Consider the following 25,130-nt stretch of genomic DNA (forward strand, 5'->3'; position numbering starts at 1 on the left):
TTGTTATTTGGAATTAACGTCCAGCCTGTATTATCATTATTCTGAAGAGATTGGTCGGTAGCTTCTGTGTGTTGTGCTGGTTTGTTACCTGATACGCATGTCGACGTTGAGGCACATTGAGATGGGCTATTGGTGGCGTTTATGCTGTTTTCATTCGAAGAAATACTGTGTGTTCTATTTTTGAGTAAAGGTGGAGGAGTTAGGGCCAGTCCGGACTTTCTTACAGTTGGATTCACATCTGCTTTCTCTAACATGGGAGAGTGACTCTGTATATTATCAAATTTTGGATTTTGGTTTTCCCATTCCATTTCACCTACTACCACCATACTAATTTAGGGTAAATTTTCATTTTTATTTACAATTTTTTTTTGTCTATATAATAGTTTTTTATGTAGTTATTTTATTATTTTTTTTGCTCTTTTTTGCTTTACGATAGGAGAATTAATCCAGATTGACTCTTCATAGATCAATTCTCCTCTAAAAGCTATTTATTTATAGTTTTTATTTAATTTAATTAATTATTCGTATATGTAGGTACTTTGTTTTCCCTTACTATTATTTTTCTGAAGTTTAGATTATCATTATAATTATAGGCACCCACGCCACTGGTGGGCAGGGAGATTCTTTCTGTGACTATTCGATATTTTGATAAAAATAAAACACATATGTGTATAATTATTGATTTACACGGAATGTGCATACTACACATTTCACACCGCATGCTATTAACGAAAACATTGAAAAAAATAAGAAACAAGAGAAATGCAATGTAATCAATACCCAAATTAAATTACAAATTTAGTGAGTCACATGAGTGACACCGTCAGTGCTTTCGCTAGCGAGGAATAAAGTTAAATAGTTCAATCTCAATCAAAAAAACAGACTGTCGCGGACCGCGGACCATGGGAAGACCTCTGTCCGCGGTGCGTTCTTGTCCGTAGTCGTCGGCTGTGCGTGATGATCCGTAGAATCGCAGACCGTGGGAAGGAGCTATAACGTTGACAATAACATTGGCGAGTTACTCACTGTCTTCAGCTAATAGGAATAGTTGTTTGGAACTGAGCATTAGTATCCAATCGCGAATGTTCTTGAACCATGACATCTGATTTCTTCCAATTCCTCTGCAGCCCCCGATTTTACCTTTCATGATAAGCAGAAGAATTTTGTATTGTTTGCTTGCCAACTTCATAGATTCGTGATAATAATCCGAAGCTTTCACCTTTCCACTTCTGTATAAAATCTCTGCTTGTTCAATTGTTAAACATTTCTCTTGCGTTTACAACTAGTTATTACCTTTTTGAAAACATAGACACATGTTAATAAGAATATAGCAGAGTAGTGATCTAGCGTTCAACCAAATCTCACACATTCGGCGTAACATGTAGCAACAGCAGATGGCTAGTGAATGATTTTCAGAGAATTCCCGAGCACTGTTGCTAGCGATATTGCATTATGCATTTCTATTATAGCTTATAGAGTGTCTGCCGAATGATTTAAGGTGACGCTATTCCCAAAAAAAAACCATCAAAAATGCAAAATAAGTAATGAAAAATCGGGTCTACCCCAAAAACCCGACAGCCAAAATCCCGACAGCCACAATCTCGACGACCAAAATCCCGACACGCCAGAATCCCGACAGACCAAAATCCCGACAGGCCAGAATCACGACAGGTTTGATAAGTTTCTTTTTAACATATATACTTAACGTAATTACATTTATTTCTTGTTTATTGTTTATGGTCATCTGTTTTTTATTTTTGTTACTAAACAAAAGTATTTACCATTTAATATGAACTAATTTTCTAAATAAAATTTCTAACATGGGTATATGAATTAAATTAGTTTTTTTGGCAATATATAGTCCAATAAAATGTACCTATAATCAAATCCTGAATTCAAGTTTACTTTCATATAATAGATATTATCATGTCACTTACAACCTTCCATTTCAGTAAGTATATCTTTTATATTATAAAAGAAGTGTTTAAATGATTTTTTATTAGTAAGTGTTTAGTACCCGTACTTATTAGTAAGTAATAATTTTCCATTTCAATACTCTATAATATGATTTGGGATTGCATTTGAAAAAGAAACAATAAATATTCAAAATGTAGTGGTCGGAATTTTTACTTATGCGAGGATTGTTGCATGTCGGGATTTTGGCGTGTCGGGATTCTGGCATGTCGGGATTCTGGCATGTCGGGATTCTGGCGTGTCGGGATTCTGGCGTGTCGGTGTTTTGGCCGTCGGGATTTTGGCTGTCGGGATTTTGGGCGCCACCGTGAAAAATCATAGCATGGATAATCCGCAGCCTGGATAATCCACACACGGATAATCGGGGTTCTACTGTATTTGTAATTTTTAAATTGTGGCTAATTCACAAAGAAAATACTTATTTCCTAAACTTTATATCTGTAAATTTAAAAATGAAAAAAAATATTAGGGCATCATAAGGTCAACATTATATCTTTATTTTAGACCACCTTGCATTTCATATCATAAAACTTTAATTATAATATGTTTGCATAACAAATAAAAGTGTAAATATCTCAATAACAATTTTATTTGGCACTTAAATTTTTAAATAATATGGTGGTGTGTTTTTAACATCAACAGTTATTTTTGTTTATATAATTAATCTCCATTTATAGATTATAAAACTTCCTTAATGATAGATAAAATTAAAAATAGTATGGTTTAACTTCATGGTTTAACTTAACTGATTATTTTAACTATATAAAAATAAGAAGGCTGGAACAAACTTATTTTTAATAGCCCATAAGATGCTTTATTAGTATTTGAACAATTAAATACATTCTTATCTTATCAATTAGATAATCTAGTGTATGCATCAGAGTAAATAAAAATGCCTTTCATAATTTGTAAAATTACGAGTTTGGACAAAAATAAAATTATTATGATTGCAGATGATTTTGAATAAACATCTTGTTGGACCTATATAGATAAATAATTGTAAAAGGATAATTAACAAATGATTGCCTCTAAATCCATATGGGAAACATTATGTAGGATATGAATAAAATTGTAATATACAGAATGACTGCAAGCAATGATATTTACCTATATAAATAATTATAAAAGGATAATTAACAAATGATTGCTTCTAAAACAATATGGGAAACATATTATGTAGGATATGAAATTGTAATATTATACAGAATTACTGCTAGCAATGAATATCTTAACACATTAAAATGCCACGTGAGTTGTATTTAACTCACACCCTGTTTGGCCCAGGCGTTATATGAGTTAAATATATTTCACAATAACATTGAGATTCTTCAAAGAGAAAAATCAAAAGAAGCAACAGTGGATGAACGATGAGATTTTGAATTTGATGGAAAAAAGACGCAAATTTAAGAATCAAAACATCGAAATGTATAAACGCATTAATAAAGAGATAAGGACTAAAATACGAGCGGCAAAAGAAACATACTTTGAAAAAAAATGTTTAGAAATTGAAGAGTTGCAGAGAAAACATGATTCATTTAATATGTATAAAAAAATAAAAGAACTCACCGGTCAGAACAAAAAACATGCAAATAACATCGTTGATAGAGACGGAAAACTGATTATCACTGATTTGGATAAAATAGACAGATGGAAAGAATACATTGAGGAACTGTTTAATGATGAAAGGCCCGAGCTTGAAATTAACGAAGTAGTTACAGGACCTGACATAACTATGGACGAAATTGAACAAGCAATAAGATTAGCAAAGACCAGAAAAGCGACGGGACCAGACGAAATACCGAATGAAATAATAAAGCTCTTCGAAAATTCAGGTAAAAGATCTCTCCTTCATCTTTTTAATAAAGTTTATCAAACTGGCTATATACCAACGGATTGGCTGCTGTCGACTTTTGTGACGATACCTAAAAAAGCAAACGCGAAAAGATGTAGTGACTACCGAACCATTAGCTTGATGAGTCATGTTTTAAAGATATTTCTACGAATTTTGCACTCTAGGATGTACCAAAAAATAGAAGAACAGCTTGGTGATACACAGTTTGGATTCCGCAATAACCTTGGGACCAGAGAAGCACTTTAATATTCAGGTTATGGTACAGAGATGCAGAGATGTCGGACATCCGGTTTATATGTGTTTCATTGACTTTGAGAAGGCCTTTGATCGGGTAAAACATACGGAAATGATTGCTATTCTTCAGAAAGTGGGTATTGATGATAAAGACCTACGCATTATCAAAAATCTTTACTGGCATCAACGTGCAAACATCGGGATTGGCTGGGACACGTCTGAAGAACTTCAAATACGAAGAGGAGTAAGGCAGGGCTGCATTTTGTCCCCACTAATATTTAACATCTATTCTGAGTTTGTTTTCAATAAAGCAGTGGATAATGCTCAATGTGGTATCAAAATGAATGGCGTCAATATTAATAATTTGAGATATGCGGATGACACGGTGTTAATTGCGAGCAATTATGAAGAACTTCAACATCTGATTAATAGGATTACCACAACGTGTGATGAATATGGACTCAAGCTAAACACCGCAAAGACCAAGGTGATGGTTGTCAGTAAGACGCCAATACAACCGGAAGTAGTAACAGCTTATGGTGAACAATTAGAAAGAACTAACAGTATCACCTACCTTGGTTGTAATCTAAATGAGAACTGGGACATGAGCAAAGAAATTAGAATACGTATAGAGAAGGCCAGAGCTGCATTCTTTAAGATAAAGAAACTTTTATGTGGAAACAACATTACTTTGAATCTTAAAATTAGATTAGTGAGATGTTATGTGTTCTCTACTCTTTTGTACGGTGTCGAAGGTTGGACTTTAACAGATACTCTTCTCAAGAAATTGGAAGCCTTTGAAATTTGGGTATACCGAAGAATCCTACGAATAAGTTGGCTGGATAGAGTTCGTAACGAAGTTGTTTTGCACCGGATGGGAAAAGTCACAGAAGTCGTCAGAACAGTTAAAAATCGAAAACTTGAATATTTTGGCCATGTTATGCGACACCCAGAGATATAATATACTCCATTTAATAATACAAGGCAAGGTAGACGTAAGAAGAGGGCCAGGTCGAAGAAGAACGTCATGGCTTAAAAACCTGAGAGAATGGTATAACAGATCCTCTGCATCCCTTTTCCGAGCTGCCGTTAACAAAATTACTATAGCCAATTTGATAGCCAACGTTCGATAATCGAGCACGGCACATGAAGAAGAAGATTGAGATTCTAACCACGGGGCCTGAAAGCCAAAACAAAAATTTTGAATTGGGCGGTTAATGTGTTAAATTTGTTAAACTTTAATAATATGGCACACAGGAAAATGTAGTACGAAGTATCAGTAAAAATGGTATAAAAATATAGCTTCTGTAACCCTCTTTAGGTTACAGCAAAATCACTATAAGGCAAGGCACACGTTGAGCCACATGCCCACAACCCGCGCAGCACAAGCAACACATTGCATGAAATTCATGGGCTGAGTCGGCTAAACGCATATTGAGTGGAATGCATAAAACGTAGTAGCTGCTAATGCTTCAAGTATGTACTACATTTTTGAAGATTTTACTACACCTATAAAGCATTAAATGCTTTATAAATGTAGTAAAATACTCACAAAGCATTTGTAAGCGTAGTAATGCTTTGTAAGTGTAGTAAAATCTTCAAAAATGTAGTACATACTTGAAACATTAGCAGGTACTACGTTTTATGCATTCCACCCATTGTCACACAACTCACACAGTTGTGTTGTTTTCTACGTTTGCGATCATGGAAAATTTATTACTAGATTTAAGTTTCAAGTCAGGTATGCATGCACACACACAATATCTGTGTCCTGAACACTGAGCGACATCTTTTTTTTTGGGAATTCATGGCCTACACTGCGCTGTGTCTTAATATGCAGGCATGCAATGCTAGCCACATGATACAGACACATGTATGTGCTACCCTGAATGGGTTGTGTCGCATGTATCTCAATATGCGCCTTGCCTAAAAGTTATTACAGATAGACTAAAAAGCTTCTGAAAATGTTTTCTTGTGGCATGTCTCAGTTAAATAACACATTTATGTGATTAAGCCACAATTGATTGTAATAAAAATTACATTTTCAACTGTTGTTTGTCATTTCAATTTCCACTCAGGATAACATTTTCAAAAAAGAGTGTTTTAAAAATTGCGCAAAAAATACAACCAAAAGATTTTTAAGAGGATTAAGTATGTTTTTCAAAACCGACAGGTAACTTACTCAGCCTCAATCTTATAGGCAACAGCCATGCTTTCATTTGAAAAAATCTGAGGGTTTTGCTTGTTCCCTCCTGTGGATATCAAATTCTGACTATTTTGTGAGTTTTGTACTATTTGTTTGTGTATTATGCATTTGTGTTTTATATATTTCTGGACCTCGGAGGTAAACTACACTATGTCAACATGGTGTTGTTTAGAATTAGTTTTTTTAAACCACTTATTAACGCTTATATTATATTACGCTTTTATTTAGTTCAATAGTTTGCGTCAAATCTTTAAACATTAATTTGAGTGCCTTTTCTCCAATGCAAATGAATGAAAATTTGCAGATATATGCATTCGCGGGAACAATACACGAATAATCAATAAAAAATTGTTTATGTTTATTAATTGTTTAAATAAAAAAAGATTTTAATAGAAAATGCTTCAATTCTCTTGTTTTTTACAATGTAAAAACTTGAAACTTTTACGGATTGTAGCTAATGATATGAACTACATATACATAGTGATGTGAGTCGAGAATATTTCCAAGCGAATATTCGTGAACAATGGAAAGTTTCCGAGAATATTCGCCTATAAAAAATGGAAATATTCTCCTGACCGCGAATATTCCCGGAAATTTTCAATGGAAAATTCTCGAGAATATTTCCGTGAACTTTCCATAATATTTCCGAGAACTTTTGAGAATATTTCCAAAAGCCTTTTGGACATAAGAGTCAGTGACGTAATTTGAATTTACATGGAAGTAGCGCTATTTAATTCCCACGGCCGGCGAAACTTCACCACTGCCAAGTACAAAAGGAACATTGTTTTGAACATTACCTTCATTATTTTTATATTAAAAATGCCTAAAGCTAATAGCTATTATGCATGGGAATATTTCTAAAGAGAAATAATAAATAAAAAGAAAAAATTCCAAGCTACAATAAAGTTATATCATTAACTCCCTGTAAAAACTAGATGGGGGTTCAATCCTTAATTGTATAAATAACATTATTGCGTCTAAAATTGCTTTACCGAGCTTACCGTCATAGAGGGAGAACATTTAAAATTTTCACGGAATTTTAAACAGAACTGTCTGGATGATGAAATATTTTTGATAACGTTGCAAAAAGGAGCAGTTGTGGTAATACCAAATGTGAAATGGGTTAGGTACTTTATTGGAAGGCAATATGTTTAAAATATCCCAGGTTGTTGAGGCATTTAAGTATACAGAAATATATTTACCGAGAATATTCCATTACTTTCAATCAGTAAGTCGGAAGAAAAGGAATGCTTATCTAAATAAAAAAAAAAAGAAAAAAAATTGCAGTGAAGCCTGTGCACTATGCTGCAAACTTACTTGATTCTTCTTTAACAAAACAAAGCCTCACTGGTGAAGAGCATCTATGCAGTGTATAGACAAGATATTAACGAATCAATGAAAAAAGAAAACATTTTTACAGAACTAACAAAGTTCTGTGCAAAAGCAGACCTTTGGTTAATGGATTTTATTTGGCTTTCAGCACGATCAGCAGAGATAAAATGGACGAAGCAATAGAAAAAAAATCGGCAGGAAGGGGACTGCTGGCAAAATAGACAGAACTGAAGAGAACGGTTGAGTGAAGAAATACAGTGAAAACTGTGGAAATCCTTATATACAGGGTGTTTCTAAATAACTGCGACAAACTTTAAGGGGTAATTCGATATGAAAAATCAATGATAGTTTGCTTTATAAAGGTATGTCCGCAAATGCTTCGTTTCTGAGATAGATACGGGGTGTTGAAATTTTTCTGACAAACTGACGATTTATTTATTGCTCTAAAACCGGTTGAGATATGCAAATGAAATTTGATGGGTTTTAAGAGATAATTATTGTGCATTTTTTGACATAAAATTAAGAATTTTATATCTACCATTGGCGCGAATACAGGTAATGGTCTGAATTTTTTTAAAGAAAAACATAGTACGCCACTGAGATATTTCAAACATAATATCATTTTGGAATTCCTCGTTCAATTTGTGATACAAAAATCTATCCTTCCTTTTTTTTTCATACGGCACGCCGTTTATATGTAAAAAGTAAAACATCTTAACGCTTACGAAGTATTCGAAATAAATTTCTATATTTATATTCATATGAAAAAGCACACCCACGGACACACGACAATGTTGATAATGCAAAATTTACAGAACAGAAAGACAAAACTATTTAACCATTGAAGCTAGGATGACAAGCGCAAATATAATAATATCACTGACTATTCATAAATTTGTTGATACTTTGTAAATCTGCTCTTCGTATATTTTAAATATAACATTGTTATGTACCATAAAAGTGATAAGTACCTGACAAATGACAAAAGCCATAACAATTTTTAGGTTGCATTATTTTTATTAGAGAATTTTTGTTTTTGTGAGGTAGAAATAGTTTTCGTATTACGATTCAATAATTGTCTTAGGAATAATCTTAGCCCAAAGATAATCTATAAAGTCCAAAAAATGAATGGATGTTAAAAATATTTTATTTATACATATATCGGCATACCTCAAAATTTTGCGCCCCCCAAGATTTGGTGCCCTGGGTGGTCGCCTGGCTTGCCCGCCCCTTTATCCGGCGCTGATTATAGGACTAGCTCTCAATTGTTAAATGAGAGCAAGTAATTTTATTATTGTTTATTATGTATTTACCAATTTTGTACTAGATCTTATTTTGAATTGTTTTTCTAGTTTGTGTGACATTTTAATTGTATTATGTACTAATGGACTTTGGTCCATAAATAAATAATAAATAAATAAAAATTATGACCCTGAGGAATGAGAGGAGAGTTAGTCTATAGAAGTGTATGATACCAAATGCCACCTCAAATTTCCCAATACAGACAGATTGACCATCAAGGTTTAGAGCCATTTCAAACAATGATATATTGCCAAGTGATAAATAAATCTGTCAAAGCTTTAAGTGTGCATTTTTAATGAAAAATTTCATTTTGTTGAATTTAAATTATTTGTGTTCTAAATTATTTTTATTTTCAAGAAAATTATGATGAATATGTTAACACGCTGATGGACAGAACGTCTATAGATCTCTAACGGCCATTGATCTAGTGTGACACAACATCTATAGATGACATTTTTAAAGTAACAAGTTGTGACAAAAAATAGGTGTCAAAAAATGTCACATTACATCTACAGATGCAAATGAAATTTGACATGACGTCCATGGTCGTCTTTCACATGTTTACAAAAATGTTAAAAACTCTTTTAGTTAAGACCTTTTTACTTATCTTCTTCTTCTTCTACAGCACTACAGCCCAAATTGAGCCTTGGCCTCCTTTATTTTTTGCCTCCACCCTTGCTTGTCTGTGGCTGCTCTTCTCCATACACAGAGTCCTAAAAAAGATTGTGCGTCGCTGTTTACTGTGTCTTCCCAGCGTTTTCTTGGCTTTCCAACCAGTCTCTTTCCCTGCATTCTAGCATTCAGTGCTCTTTTTGGTAGCCTATCCTCTCCCATTCTTATCACATGTCCGACCCATTGCAATATTTGCATTCTAATGAAGTCTGACAGGGGTGCTTCCTTATAAGCACAGATATATTTTTATATTAGCTAAGGTTGGATTGAATTTTCTAATATTTGCTACATTATTTGTGTTGTGTGATCAACATAATTCTGAAAGTATGTCCAGTGGGAAACCACAAGAATCAAGATATACCTAGAATAACACTATTATAGACCACTTATAAACAACTTATTTAAAAAAATACCAAATTCTAACAATTATACTTTGTGAAAAAAATATTTTATAATCTGAAAGTTAGTAAATGTTAATCAAAAATTTAAGGACCTAAGAAAATAGACAACATCAATATATGCAGTTACTAAATATTTGTTTAATTGACCCTTTCACTGTGAATGATGTTGAAAGACGACATTTGCTTTTTAAGTCACAGGCAGATGATGTCTTTCAACACCATCAGCACAGGCACATAACTTACTTTAGTAGGTATATTGTCAGCCTTAAGCGAACGATATCTTTCAAGTCATCCACAGCGAAAGGGTTAATGGTAAGTGCTATATGAAACCAATGCTGCTAATCAATACAAGAAGTAATGTTGTTCTGAAGCTATTTTCTTGTGGCATTTTTATAATCAGTTACTTTTAATGGGAAATAAGCCACAATTTTACCAAAAAATGATTTTATTAACGTTTCGAAGCCCAAATCGGGTTTCGTTGTCAAAATACAAAATACTACTGAAGTAAAATTCTTTAATACAAATAATCTTTAAAACCTATCCGATAGCTATCAGCAGAACTAAAAACTTGTTTGATTGATTACTCCTTACAAAAGTCAAATCAAATCTCACTACAATCAAATCTATTACCAAAAAAAGACAAAATTTTATGAAAATCATTCACTAAAAAATACAAACATCAGTATAGTAGAATACAGAAACTGTACATACAGGTTGCAGTTTCTGAAAAGTCATAAGACTTTATTTAGTAACCTCATCAGTTAGGGTTCATTATACCTAGTAGTATAAACATCATACAATATCTTACGCCAAAATTCTGCAGGTCATTATAAATGATCAACACTTTATCAAGATCTCTAAATTTAAATGCACATAAACAACTAATAATGCTACCTCGAATTAGCAGAAGTTGTTAACACATTGAACACTGCGCAAATCATATATGATTCATGCTTATTTTCATCATTGACTATTATACTGTATAGACCACAGCTCGGTCGGCCCAGAAACTCTTTATTGTTATACGCATTACAGCATTCAATGTGTTAATATACATAAACAAACTTATAGATCACCTCTACAGCGTGAATTCTAATAAAAAGATCTCATGATCTAATTCAAGAGCACTCAACATTAATGTTAATTAAAACCGATCATTGGATCTTTGAAGCAAAGGACCCTCAACCAGTCTACGTAATTCTCTTCATAAAGTAGATTGTAGTTGAAAAAAATGAATGAAATACTTATAGGCTTTTGAATGTATGTAACAATTTTAATTTAGTTAAACTAGTACTTAACATCACAACCTTTTAAGAATGCCCATATTTAGAGGCTTATTATAAAGCTAAGTTGTAACCAAAAGTGAATAAAATGTGTAAAACTACTTACCCCATAGTAGGAAGGGCTCGTCGCTCCGAAGGTATTCTTTGTCCGAGAACAGGAGTAACATGTCCAGACATAGAATTACTACCGAAACTAACACTTGTTCTTCCAAGATTGTTTCCTCCAATGTTTCTTGTAAAGTTCAAATTCGCCATCGCTATCTCTTATGGGGCAGGCCACATTCAAGCATAACGAAAATAGCAAAAAGTTCGTAATAATTCTTTACAAAAAAACCTTGTAAGAAACAACTAGCACAAAAAAGACATAATGGTACTTCTTAACACTACACTCACAGATTGACACTTATAAATGCAAATTGGATGTTAGGATCAACTTCTATGCTGTAGACTTATATAAATATTGGTGTTTTTATTATAAAATTGATCTTCCAGCATATAATTTTACAGCAAATTGTTTTATAGATGTTATTGTCCTACAACAATAAGCGATAATGAAACCATCTGTCAAACTGTCAAATGTCGTTTTGACAGTTACATTCGTCTTTTCGCTCCTGCCGGTGGCCACTTACATTTCAGTCACGATAGCCACCCAAGAAAAAAATTGAATACTCGTATTTGCGGCTAAACAGCTACATTCACCTAGAAGTTAAAATATTAATTTTCAACTAATAGATACTCTTTATAAACTATGTATAATAAATTGTAAAGTGTATTTAAGCAATAATTGTATAAATTAATATACTTCTTATTTACAACATTCAGCGTATTGTGGGTTGTCTACCTTCGAATAGAATAAAAAAAATTTAGAGTGCGTTATACTAAATTATTTTATACTCTTCCAGAACGAACACTTTTCAACTAAGATTCTATTTATAAGATGCTGAGAATATAGACTAGCCAATTTTCGTTTTCAATCTCTTTTATAATATAAATTAAATTCCATAATTTTTCACATTCTTTCTTTTGCTTTGAGTAATATCAACTCTGTATTATAACTAACGTGCGACTTGTTATAATGTTCTTATAAACCCAGTGAAACCGATCTCAACTTGATTAATAAAAGTTTCTCCTCTCAACTGTTCTGTCCATGCGGCTTTAATATTTATTTGTTTAGTTATTAAATTTTAAATTGTTCTTAAATATTAAGCAGCTCTTGCTTTATTTTGATATTTTGTGGTTAACCGTTTTGTATTGTGCAGTTTAAATCTTGTTTAAATATTACAAAGTTCCACATTTGTTCTTTTATTCAAGACTTTTAAAAAGTATAATTACAGTATTAAAAACTAAATTTGTTATACAGTGATGAGCGCGCTAATAACCGGCAAAATAGCCCAAAAGATGGAAAAGGAAAACATAATACATTCTGAAACAAAAAGAGATGAAACTAGTGGAGGTGGAAATTGCTGACTGAAGTTGTACCATAGAGACCTGTTTTTATTTCTCTATGTTTTTTTGTTCGCAATGTATTATGTTTTCCATCTTTTGTGTTATTTTGCTGGTTATTAGCGCGCTCATCACTGTATATACTGGGGTATAATCAAGTATAATAAAAGTAAAAATGGTTGAAATGAAAATGGTTATTCAGTTTTTAGGTCTGGATCCCGCGTATGAAAAAAAAAAGTTGATTAATAGCAAGCTGAAAATTTGTTAATAGCTTAAGGGTGTCAAGTCAGACAAACTTTGATATATGGGAACGCTGGAACAGGGGAAGTTTTAATTGTGAAACAGGTTAAAAATTTGGAACGGTCAGACCACGAAAACGGCACATGTATTTTGTCCGACAGAACAGACAAACTCTCCGAGCAGAGATTAAAATCTCATGCAAAAATCAGACTGCTATTTATCACCTGTCATAATTCCTGCCATTTGACATATTCTACATGTTCCACTCATTAAAACGCCCATTTGGTGATAAATAGCAGTCTGATTTTTGCATGAGATTTTAATCTCTGCTCGGAGAGTTTGTCTGTTCTGTCGGACAAAATACATGTGCCGTTTTCGTGGTCTGACCGTTCCAAATTTTTAACCTGTTCCACAATTAAAACTTCCCCTGTTCCAGAGTTCCCATATATCAAAGTTTGTCTGACTTGACACCCTTAAGCTATTAACAAATTTTCAGCTTGCTATTAATCAACTTTTTTTTCATACGCGGGATCCAGACCTATTTGTCAAGTATAATATTTTAAAATAATTTCGATACAAAGCTCTACCACAGTATGCGCTACCAAAGTTGACAAAAAACGTTAACATAACGTTAAGACGTGGAGAATTTACTATTCAGTGAAGATAATTGGTTATCGCAAATTCATAGTGAATTGTGAGTTATTATTTAGCATGTTTATAAAAGAAAGAAGAATAGAAACGATAGTCACTGATATTCACTGACTAAAATTATTTCTCACTTTTCCTTTCTCCCGCTTTTTGTTATTTGAAATTGGAGGATTATCTTTAATTTTTTGCTTAGTATTTGATTGAATATTTTCAGTTTTATTCGTATTAAATTATTTTTCAAAATAAACAAATTCAATCAAAACATCACTTTTTGCTTTAATCAATGGTTGCGTTCGGACGACCACAGCGGTTGAGCAGCAGAAATCGGCTGAGTGGTTGTATCCAGCGCTGATAGGGAAAACTGAAAGCTTAAGCGTTGGTTTCCTCGAAAGCGGCACCGACCAACTGCGACCGTAACACTGCGATGAATTACGTCAGTTTACGGTGAAAAATTCAAGGTTCTTCACAGCGGCAATGGAATGTGCAAACTCAGCAAGCGATGGCTTCCAACGCATCCTTGGAAACCAACGCTATTATTTTGCGTGGTACAGTTTTTTATGACGTCATTCATCGCAGTGTTACGGTTGCAGTTGGTCGGTGCCGCTTTCGAGGAAACCAACGCTTTAGTAAATCTCTCAGCGGTTGACTTCCAGCGATGTCGTCTAAACGCCTAGCGCTGACTCAGCTGTCCAGCCGCTTGTCAAAACAGGATTACCAGGTCTACTGATTTTTCAGTGGACCTACTGATTTTAACTCCAATTAGTGACCTACTGAAATCTATTAACATATATTGGCTGTTATTAACAGGTAAATTTCTATGAAACTGGCTTTAAAAATACGAGATTATTTGGCTGCCTCCGTATTATAAAGATGGCCGTAAATACCAGGTCATAATATTCAGGGCCGTGCCGTGCTATGATGCAGCGAGGCAGTCGCATCTGGCGGCATCACAAGGGGGGCGGCATAATCAGTTAAATAAAAAAAATTGTCAGATTGTGTAAAAATGTTGTCAGAAACTGTAGAAAAAATAAAAAGTTACAGACAATATGGCTATTGACCAAATGAAAATTTAATGAAATTGCAGAAAATTTTGATATAAGTTCCGAATTTCCAGCTGAAAATGAAATTCGATCCAGGAGAAAAAAGCGTTTATTTGACTACGAAAAATCTTTGGACGAGCTCTTAACAGATGAAGCTAAATTTAAAATAAATTTGTTCATCTATATTTTAGACATTGCCGTTAATTCTTTGATTGATCGATTTTCGCTTCTAGAAATTTATAATAAAAATTTTAAGTTTTTATGATATTTTTAAATTGAGGGAAATAGATGATGAAACACTAGAAAAATATTGCATGAATCTTCAATACTTTCAATAGAAAAAGAAAAAAAATCTGATGATATAATGATCTAGAAGAATTACGTGATATATTTCAAATGATACCATACTCCATGAAACCTCTAGAGGTTTTGAACTATTTGTGCGAAAATGACCTAATTTCTTTATACTCAGATCTAGTTGTAAACTAAAAATTTTATTAACACACCCTGTCTCGTAGCTAGTGGGGAAAGAAATTTTTCAAAATTAAAAACTATTTACGAAGCTCCATAAGACGAACAAAACTAAAAAATTTAGCACTTATTTCAACAGATCTGACTAGCTGCTACACCTACTGTCTATCCCCACTAGACTACACCAATCTGATTGACGAGTTTGCCAAAATTAAAGTCAGAAGAGTAAAGTTATAATTTTTGTAAATTTTACTTAAGAGCATAGGCGCAAAATTTGCTTGCAAATGCTTTTTAAAAGCATTCACTTTTTTTCGAATGCTGAAAAGACTAATAAATATTTTTGAAAAATTTAAATGCAGATTGAAAGATTACAGTATTACCGAGGACAGAAAGTCCCTTAGAATAAACAAAAAGATTCTTTTGAATAAGATGATTTAAAATTAAAAATTACACTCAATTTCTCTTTTTTTTTTCACCCTGTAAATGATTCAAATAAACATAGATATTTTCAGGTACTTTCGGCCCTCGGTAATAATGTACGGGTGTCCCAATAAGAATGGCTCTCGGCCATATCTCAGGAACCGTTTATAGTAGAGCTTTCAAATAAAAAATTTTATAACAAAAGTTTCCTCAGGAAAAGCCTGGAAATTATTTTCATAATTGTGGGTCCACCGCTAGAGGGCGTAATTGAATATCAAAAATTAAAAAATTTAAATTTTACAAAATTTGCCTAATGAAGGGGCACTGGAAGTCCGATTATTGTATTCTTCATAAAATTCTGCGCATATTTGATTTAACAAGTTTAACTCTACTTTTGCAAATAAAAGGTGGGGGTGAGTGGGAACCTTGTTATGAAAAAATGGTTGTAAGTCCGGTTCTGCTAAATCAAATTTTGAAAACTGGGTCTTGTTGAAGACAGATCTTTTTCTTCAATGTAAGCGTGATCATTTTGAACCATCCTAATAAGTAATAAGCCAGCTGGGAGGCGTTATTTAATTTTTTTCAGAAATCTAGTTTTCTTTGGAAAATATTAAATACAAGTATGCATTTTTAATCACTAAGTTAATGAAAAGTAGTGTGCTGTGGAAAAAAACAAAAAAACATTTTCCGGATGTCAACGTATAAAAATATAGTTAATTAAAACAACAATATAAAGAGACACAATACTATTAAAATTTAATATAACAAAGAACAAAAAGAACTACTTAGTGACGACCTAAATATTCAAATTGTTGCCCATCATACACTACTCTAGAATACATTAAACAGAGAATCCTAAACGCCATTCAAAGCATATCGAGAGCAGAAATTGAGACTGCTGTTCAATCTACTCGTGAAAGAGTAAATGTTTGCAACGAAAATGATGGGCAAAAATTTTAACATTTATGTCATCACTAAATAGTTGTTTTTATTTCTTTGTAATAGGGCTTTTCAACGCTTCTCATTTGTTTCGAGCCTCTGTCATATGCCGTATAATCCGTGTATAATATTAATATACGAGATATGAACGAGGCTCGAAACAAATGAGAAGCGTTGAAAAGACCTAATATACGTTGACAGCTAGAAAATGTTTCTTTGTTGTTTCCGTAGCACGCTACTTTTCCTAAACTTCATTTACCGGTGACAGTAATAGTTATGTTTTTAAATTTACACGTTTTGTAAGATATCTCGAGATATAAAAAAGGTATTAACATGCGGTTTTCGCTATTCTGTTGCTAATTTTGTCTAATTTTGTAATATGGTATTAAAAATGCATGTTTGTATTTAATATTTTCCAAAGAAAACTAGATTTCTGAAAAAAATTAAATAACGCCTTCTAGCTGGCATATTACTCAGTAAGTTGGTTCGAAATCATAACTTTTACATTGATGAAAAAGATCTGTCTTCAACAAGACCAAGTTTGCAAAATTTGATTAAGCAGAACCGGACTCACAGCCAGTTTTTCATAACAAGGTTCCCACTCACCCCCACCTCTTGTTTCCAAAGGTAGACCTAAACTTGTGAAATCAAATATGCGTAGAATTTTATGAAGAATACGACGATCGGATTTCCAATGCCCCTTCATTAAGAAAATTTTGTAAAATTTAGATTTTTTAATTTTTGATATTCAATTACGCCCTCTAGCGGTCGTCCCACAATTATGAAAATAATTTCCAGCCTTTTCCTGAGGCAACTTTTGTTATAATTTTTTTTATTTAAAAGCTCTACTATAAACGGTTCCTGAGATATGGCCGAGAGCCATTCTTATTGGGACACCCGGTACATAGTCTTTTATTCTGCATATAAATTTTTCAAAAACACTAATTAGTTTTCTCGGGATTCGAAAAAAAATGAATGCATCTAAAAAGCATTGCAAGCAAATTTTGCACCTACCCACTTAATCTAGTGTTAATACATATTTAATTTAATTTAGAGTATGTTTTGTTTTTAAAATAAAAATTTTCGTTTATTTTGTGTAGTTCCTTTCAATAAAAATAACAGTTATTTTCAATAATATTTAAAGGGCGGCATTTCGAAGACTTGCATCATATTGAAAAGATGTACCGCACGGCTCTGCTGGTATTGGATTATTTAAATAGGGAAATCTTCATATAATTGGTTTTGAGAATTTTGAAACTGGCCGTTAGTACAGGTGGCCGATTTTAACAGGTGACTGAATAATACACAGGTTTTTTTGTTTTACTGTATTTACATGGCCTAAATAGAATCTCCTGATTTCTACTGATTTCTGAAAGCAAAACTACTGAAAAAGTAAAAACTGATCTCTCAACCCTGTGTCAAAAACATGTCAAGACTGTCAAGTCAAGACTTTTTATGTTTATGTACTTAACCTTAAAAATTGACAGTTCCGGTTGATCATTATATTAAATTAAAAATCATAATTATTTATGAGATTAAAAGTAGTTAGCATATGTTGTTCTTTGGAAAATTGGTAAGTGATTAATATTTTTTATGTATAACGCAAAACTATTTTTTTAACATTAACTTAATTTTTTTAATTTGTAATGGTTGTTCTAATTGGTTGTTTTCTATTGTTAAACATATTGTTTTATAAAAGTTTATGTAACACGACATTAAAATAGTGCTTACTTATCTTTGCCAAATTTAATATACCATAGTACTATGGTTCCATATGTTCACTAATGGTACTAGTGGTATATTTAAAAGTACAATATTTATGCTTCCAGCATTATTAGGCAGGGCCGTCATTCACCTATTAGAGGCCTTGGGCACATTAGTAAAATGGGGCCCCTGGCCGATAATAAAGCAGTATTTTGATAGAATAGAGAAAGTACATACAGTCGGAAAAATGAAAGAATACCCATGAACGAACATATAAAACACGCTGTATTTTCCTGTCACCGTGTCACAAAGAAAATTGCCTAGCGCAAGTACATGTAATAATAATTATTACATGTACTTGCGCTGGCCAATTTTTTGTATGACACAGTGACAGGAAATTCTTTCATTTTTCCTACTTGTGAATAGATAATTAAAATAATGTAATACATACAATGTAATTATCATCCACGATTAGTCCTTATAAGTGCTGATTGAAGAGGCACCCTTCTAGATTTGAGGTGAGCAAAATCATTAATCACATCTTTATATCTATGTTTTCGAACATATCACATTCTATCGACATTACCTACAAACTGTTTAATCCCTATTGAAGCATTGTCATCATCATCATCCAGCCCTTTGCGTCCACTGCTGGACATAGGCCTCCCTCATTTTTGTTAATTGTGCTCTATTTTGAACACTTTGCATCCAATTTCTAGACATTTTCTTGAGATCGTCAGTCCAACGAGTAGGTGGTCTTCCTCTACTTCTTTTGTCTAATCTCGGCCTCCACTCAAGTAATCTCTTCGTTCATCTCCCATCACTGATTCGGGCGACGTGTCCGGCACAGTTCCATTTCAGGGTGGCAATTCAGGAAATTACATCGGTAACTCCTGTTTTTCGTCTTAAGTCTTCATTTCTAACTCGGTCACGAAGCGATATACTCAGCATTGACCTTTCCATTTTCCTCTGGGCTATTTGCAGCATTTTAGAAGTTGTAGCTGTCAATGTCAAAGTTTCGGCATCATAAGTCATCACAGGCAACACACATTGGTCAAATGTTTTATGTTTTAAGGAAATTGGTATATCGCTTTTAAAGATGTCTTTGAGTTTTCCATAGGCTGCCCATGCTAGGTTTATTTTTCTTTGTAGTTCGCATGTTTGGTTGTCTCTTGTAATCTTTATTTCGTGTCCAAGGTACATGTATTTTTCCACTAGCTCTACTTCGTTGTCTCCAATATTGATATTTCCGCTAGGTACTAGGTTTGTCATGAATTTTGTTTTGGAGATGTTTATTTTAAGACCTACACTGGCACACACTAACTGAAGTTCATGAAGTTCATCTCCTTAAGGTTGTCACAGAATAAAACTATGTCGTCTGCGAATTTCAAATTTGTTAATCTTCTACCGTCAATATTCAGGCCTCGCTCTTCCCAGTTAAGTTTTTTACAAACATATTCTAGTACTGCGGAAAACAGTTTAGGCGATAAGGTATCGCCCTGTCGGACTCCTGTGCTGGTTGGGATATGGTCCGTGTTTTTATGTAGTTTCACTGACATAGTTGCATTCTTGTATGTATTGTAAATTAACCTTGTGTATCGGTAGTCAATGCGGCATGCTTGTAGTGCTTCCAGAATTTTGTCAAATTCTACCTTCTACCATGTCAAAGGCTTTATGGAAATCTACAAAAGCCAAAACGAGTGGTCGATTGTATTCGATAGTCTTTTCTATTACCGTTTTAATGCTCTGTAGGTGATCATTTGTTATAAATCCGGTACGAAATCCCGCTTGCTCCATTGGCTGGTAGAAATCAAGTTTTTCTCTCGCATTGTACCTACTTCCTAATTAATTTTTTATTTGTTTTAATTTGGAGAAAGATCCTTCCCAACTGCAGTTTGTTACCATCATGTGTAAAGAGATTCTCAGTGCCATTTCTACATTAGGAAAGATGTCTTCAATTTTGTTCTCTTTTAAAAGATTATATTTCCAGAATACTGTCACTTGATTCATTTTTACTTTGATTAATTTTCAAGTATTCTGTTAAATGCAGACATTCAATTTCTAACTCTTTCTCGTTTACATCTTCATAATAGATTTCAGCAAATTATTTGCAACATTGTCTCAACTCTTTGGAATTCAGAGTTTTCAAGTGAAAGAACAATCTGTTTTAGACGAACGCCCAGGGTATCAATTAGGGGGATAAAGATTTCGACTGTGAATCTTTCTTTTCATCATTTGCAGAGTCGTCAAAAAAAGTCTGGCATTAGCTTCTATGTCTGGTTGTTTGAGATAGGTCTTTATAGTCAGATTCCGGTTATTTTTCTTTGGCAGAAGTTTTGAAGAAATCAAATTTATCCCTCTCCAGCTCTATATAACTGCGTGCAAGTATCTAAAATATGGGCAGTGAGCCCAGTCTAGAAGAAGGGCTTGCTATTAGAAGTATATTCACATATTATCTTTATTTTGTGCTACATCCTCTGAATTGAGCATATAATATATATAGTGGCTAAACACCCCTTTAGGGGTTACGCCGCTTAATCTCTCTAGATCTATGTTTTGAGGTAGATCAGTCCTCATGTTCTTTATTTAATTTTCTCAGTTATTTTTCTCCACTCTTTCCTATCTCTTGTTTTTTCTTTTCATTGTCATATACCCGCCTTGTTGAGATCATTTACTACTTCTTGTAACCATGTAGATCTTGGTCTTCCACATCTTCTTCTGCCAGCTGGTGTCCATTCCAATATTGAAAATATCGTTGTAGTTGATAATATCGTCGTAGATCTCCATATGTGTCCTAGCCATTTTGCTCTTTGCTGTTTTATTTTACACACTATATCTTCCTTAATTTCTTCCAGTAGCTCAAGGTTCGTTCTTTGCCTAAATAATTGTAATTTATTTTATTGGTCCTAATATTGCTCTTAGTATTTTTCTTTCTTGTATTCTAAGGTTTTCCTCTTGTTTTTTTGTCATGCTAAGGGTTTCGGCTGCATACACCATCGTCGGTCGAATTATTGTTTTGTATACCTTCATTTTCGATTTCTTACTCAATAACTTACTTTTTAGTAGCTTTTTAATTGCATGGAAGCTCTTATTTGCTGTAATAATCACTTCTTTGATTTCTGTTTCTCTTTCTCCATTGCTTGTTATTAAAAATGTATTCTCCTACTCTAACCTTTCTGTTTTCAAAGTTTCTGTCAAATCTCATTATTTTGGTTTTTCTTGGTTTATTTTTAATCCCATTACTTTTCCTTCTGTTACCATTTCGTTTAACATTCGTTCCATTGTTTTTCTATTTTTTGTTATTAGCACCTATCATCATACTATCATCAGCGTATGCTATTATTTGTCCTTCTCTCGTTATGAGGGTGTCTTTGTTGATCTTCCTGACGATGTATTCTAGGGTAAGTTGAACAGAGTTGCTGATAACGAATCTCCTTGTCTAACCCCTTTATTGATGATAAATTCTTCTGTGTCGCCTACTTGAGTTTTTATACTTACTACAGTTCTACTCATTGTCATTTGTATTAATCTTCTTAATTTATTTTGTATTCCTATTTCTTTCAGAGCTACCATTCATTTTGATCTTTTTATTGTATCAAATGCTTGCTGAAAATCTATAAAATGCAGTTCAATTTCTATTTTATATCCATGAGTTTTTCCATAATTTGTTTAACCGTATATAACCAATATGTATATGTATGTCATCTGTTGTAGACTTTCCCTTAATAAATCCGCATTGATAGTGTCCTATGATATTCGTCGTAGCTTCGGTCAGTCTTCGTTGTATTAAGCCGGACATGATTTTATATAATGCTGTGTTTAATAGTGTCAGTCCTTTGTAGTTATTACACATCTGTTGGTCTCCTTTTTTATGAATCGTGATAATTTGTCCTTTGTACCATTCTTCCAGCATTTTTTCTTCGTCCCATATATCTTTTATTAAATTGTATAGTTTATCTTTTAATTCCTCACCACCATATTTTATAAGCTCCATATTGATACAGTCCGATCCTGAGGCTTTACCATTACGGCTGTTACTAATAATTTCATAAACTTCCTCTTTTGTTGGTCTTTGTAGCTGGTTTCCTGACATCATTGTCTCTTCTTCTACGTTTTCATTTAGGCCTTGATCTTCTTGTTCTGTTAATAATTCTTTAAAATAGTTAGTCTAAATTTCTTAATACTCTTCATCGTTTTCTGATACTTTTCCATTTTTATCTTTCCTTTAAAGGTTTTGTTCTGCTCACTAATTTTCTTATAGAATTCTTTTGTGTTTCTGTTCTTACTTTCTTTTATCTTATCATCCAACCAGGCACATCTAATTTTCCTTATTTTTTCTTACATTCATTCCTTATTCTATATTGTATTCTTCCCTATAATCCTGTCTATTTGTTCTTATCCACATTTGTCTCATTTCTACCTTCTTTTTTAGCATGTTATGGCATTCTTCGTTATACCATTCTTGTTTTTTTGTTTCTTATCATCCCTATGTGTACATCCGCTGTTTCATTTATACATTTTTTTTATATTTCTCCATTCTGTTTCTATATCCTTTGTATGTTTTCACTGTTCCTTCACTTTTTTGTTCATGTCATCAGCATACTTAATCCTTATGTCTGGAACATTCAGTTTTTCTATGTGCCATTTGTTTTTTGTTGTGTTTTTAGAGTTCTTTTGACTTTTTGTCTTACCTTTGCAGTTACCATAAAATGGTGTGTGTCTGCATGTGCACCTCTGTAGGTTCTCACGTCTGTTACCTATGTTTGCTTCCTTCTTGTAATCAGTATCTGGTCTATTTGTGACCATGTTTTTTGGTCTGAGGAAATCCATGTTACTTTATAATATTTAGGATGTTCGAATTTTGTACTAACGATAATCATATTAGTACTAGCTGCTAGGTTACATAGTCGTTGACCGTTCATTTATTTTTTCGTGTAATGTGTGCTTACCTGCTGCCTGCTACTTGGTTAATGTAGTCTTCCGTACCTACTTGGGCGTTAAAATCTCCCATTACCAGTATTGTGTCTTCTCTAGGTAAATGGACAGCCTAAGTCTGACGTCACAAATGTCACAAAATTGGGAGGAGCTTATATTGACTCCAAACAATTTTGTTTGTAACATTAAATGGTCATAAGGAATTTTTCATTTAGGTACATATGTGCTTTGTGTGGCAAAATAAGACTTCATTTGGATATTTCGTTAAAGAAACGTGTTAATTAAGAGATTTTTATTCGTTTTTGCTCAGGTGGTTTTTATTCCTTAGTGGTTGAAAATAAACATAACCTCAAAACTGTTTACGTTCTAATCATTGCATTAAATTAACTCACCTGGGCAAAAACGAATAAAAATCTCTTCATTGGCACGTTTCTTTAACTAAATACCTAAATGAAAAGTCTTATTTTGTCACACAAACCACGTAAACAATAAATTAAAAATTCCCTATAAGTGTTTAACATTATAAACAAAATTGTTTGGAGTCAAATATAAGCTCCTCCCAATTTTGTGACGTCAAGACTTAGGATGTCCATTCTCCATTTCTCGTTCGAGTTCCTCATACAATTCGTCTTTTTCCTCCGCAGCAGCACTTTCAGTTGGGGCATATACATTTATGATTGATATATTAAACGGTTTGGCGTTAATTCTCAGGTAAGTCATACGTTCCTTTATTGGTTTAAATTGCATAATGTTATTTTTTATTTTTCCCAGCAACTCCATATTGACCAAAGCAACTCGATATTGACCTTGTTTTCCATGTCCAGAGTACTGTAGTGTGTAGTTTTTTCTATTTATTTCTCCTTGACCTGCCCATCTAATTTCTTGAATCACTGCAATATCAATTTGGTATCTTTCTAGTTCTGAGACGATCTCCTGCATTTTTCCTGGTTCAAGCATTGTTCTGATGTTCCACGTACTTATTATTAGTTGATCACACATTTTTTCATTTTTTTATTAGGTATATTTTTTCTGTTCGTATGTTTTATTTTATCTAATCTATTCAGGTCCTTTTCCTTTCCCATTTTCGTGTCCGTTTTTTGTGTTGTTTCCGATATTTGTTGTTTTATCAGTTGTTCGACGTGTCTTGGTTTGCCCTTTCCAGTTCATTCTTCTCTTTGTTCCATTTCCATATTATAGCCCCGTCAATATTTAATTTTTGCTAACTTACTCTAGTGTTCTTACCGTTTTCTTTTGGAAATTTTGCAATTTTCCGTATTTCTTGTATCTTCATCTCTTCTTGCGTTAGATCGTTATTGATGTATATTTCCGGCTTTGATTTCCTTAGTTTGTTTTTGTTCTTCATAATTTTTAGTTTTTCATTTTTGTTTTTTAGTTTTACAAGACATGTTTTGTCGCCTATTTTATAAGCTTCTTCTATTTCTACTTTAATACCTAATTCTATTTCCACGAAATTTGCCATAACCTTGTTGACTACATTTGGGTTATTTGTATCCATCGGTAGACCCTGGACAATAACATTGTTCGCCTTTTTCTCTTTCTCGAACTGTTCTACCTTCATTTTCACTATCTTTAGATCCTGTTTCATCATTTTCTTTTTTTAGTTGTTGGTTACTTTGCTTGAATTCATTTATTTCTTTTTTAATTCTCTGAGGTCATTTCTATATTCTCGTTGTTCTTCTTTTATTTCTTTTACCTCCGTTGTTAGATCTTGTGTTTGATCTGTTAAATATTGCATCATTTTTAAAAGCTGATCTTTTTTATGTTCATCGCTATCCACCATTTTTATTTCTTTTTGATGTGTTTTTACTCTATATTATAGCAAGCGGTAAGTTCTAGTTATCCGGTCGACCCGTCAGAAGCTCTAGAACTTCTCAAGCAATAATTGAGTATGAATTTAAATATATTAAAAATTCTTTTTTCTTCCAAAGCTTGTTTATTTAGTTTATTATTAATTGGTTGATTTCCTTTCTTGGATTTTTGAGACTTTTTGAAAAACCGGCAACGTCGCTTTCA

General features: G+C 33.1%; 2 protein-coding genes across 2 annotated transcripts in view; one reads left to right on the forward strand and one right to left on the reverse strand.

The window, feature by feature from the left end:
- Window positions 1–11,818, reverse strand: part of LOC114329917 (regulator of gene activity) — a 189,187-nt gene extending 177,369 nt beyond the window's left edge. The window contains exon 1 of the mRNA XM_050653369.1: window positions 11,363–11,818. Coding sequence (XP_050509326.1) covers window positions 11,363–11,511 — 149 coding nt within the window. The 5' untranslated portion in view covers window positions 11,512–11,818. The remainder of the gene's footprint in view (window positions 1–11,362) is intronic.
- A 6,065-nt stretch (window positions 11,819–17,883) lies between these two features.
- The window catches only part of LOC126886431 (glyoxalase domain-containing protein 4), a 74,134-nt gene continuing 66,887 nt past the window's right edge, over window positions 17,884–25,130 (forward strand). Inside the window, exon 1 of the mRNA XM_050653370.1 lies at window positions 17,884–18,030. The gene's annotated coding sequence lies outside the window, so the exon portion shown is untranslated. The remainder of the gene's footprint in view (window positions 18,031–25,130) is intronic.

The sequence above is a fragment of the Diabrotica virgifera genome, chromosome 6 (assembly GCF_917563875.1).
Source record: "Diabrotica virgifera virgifera chromosome 6, PGI_DIABVI_V3a".
Taxonomy (NCBI): domain Eukaryota; kingdom Metazoa; phylum Arthropoda; class Insecta; order Coleoptera; family Chrysomelidae; genus Diabrotica; species Diabrotica virgifera.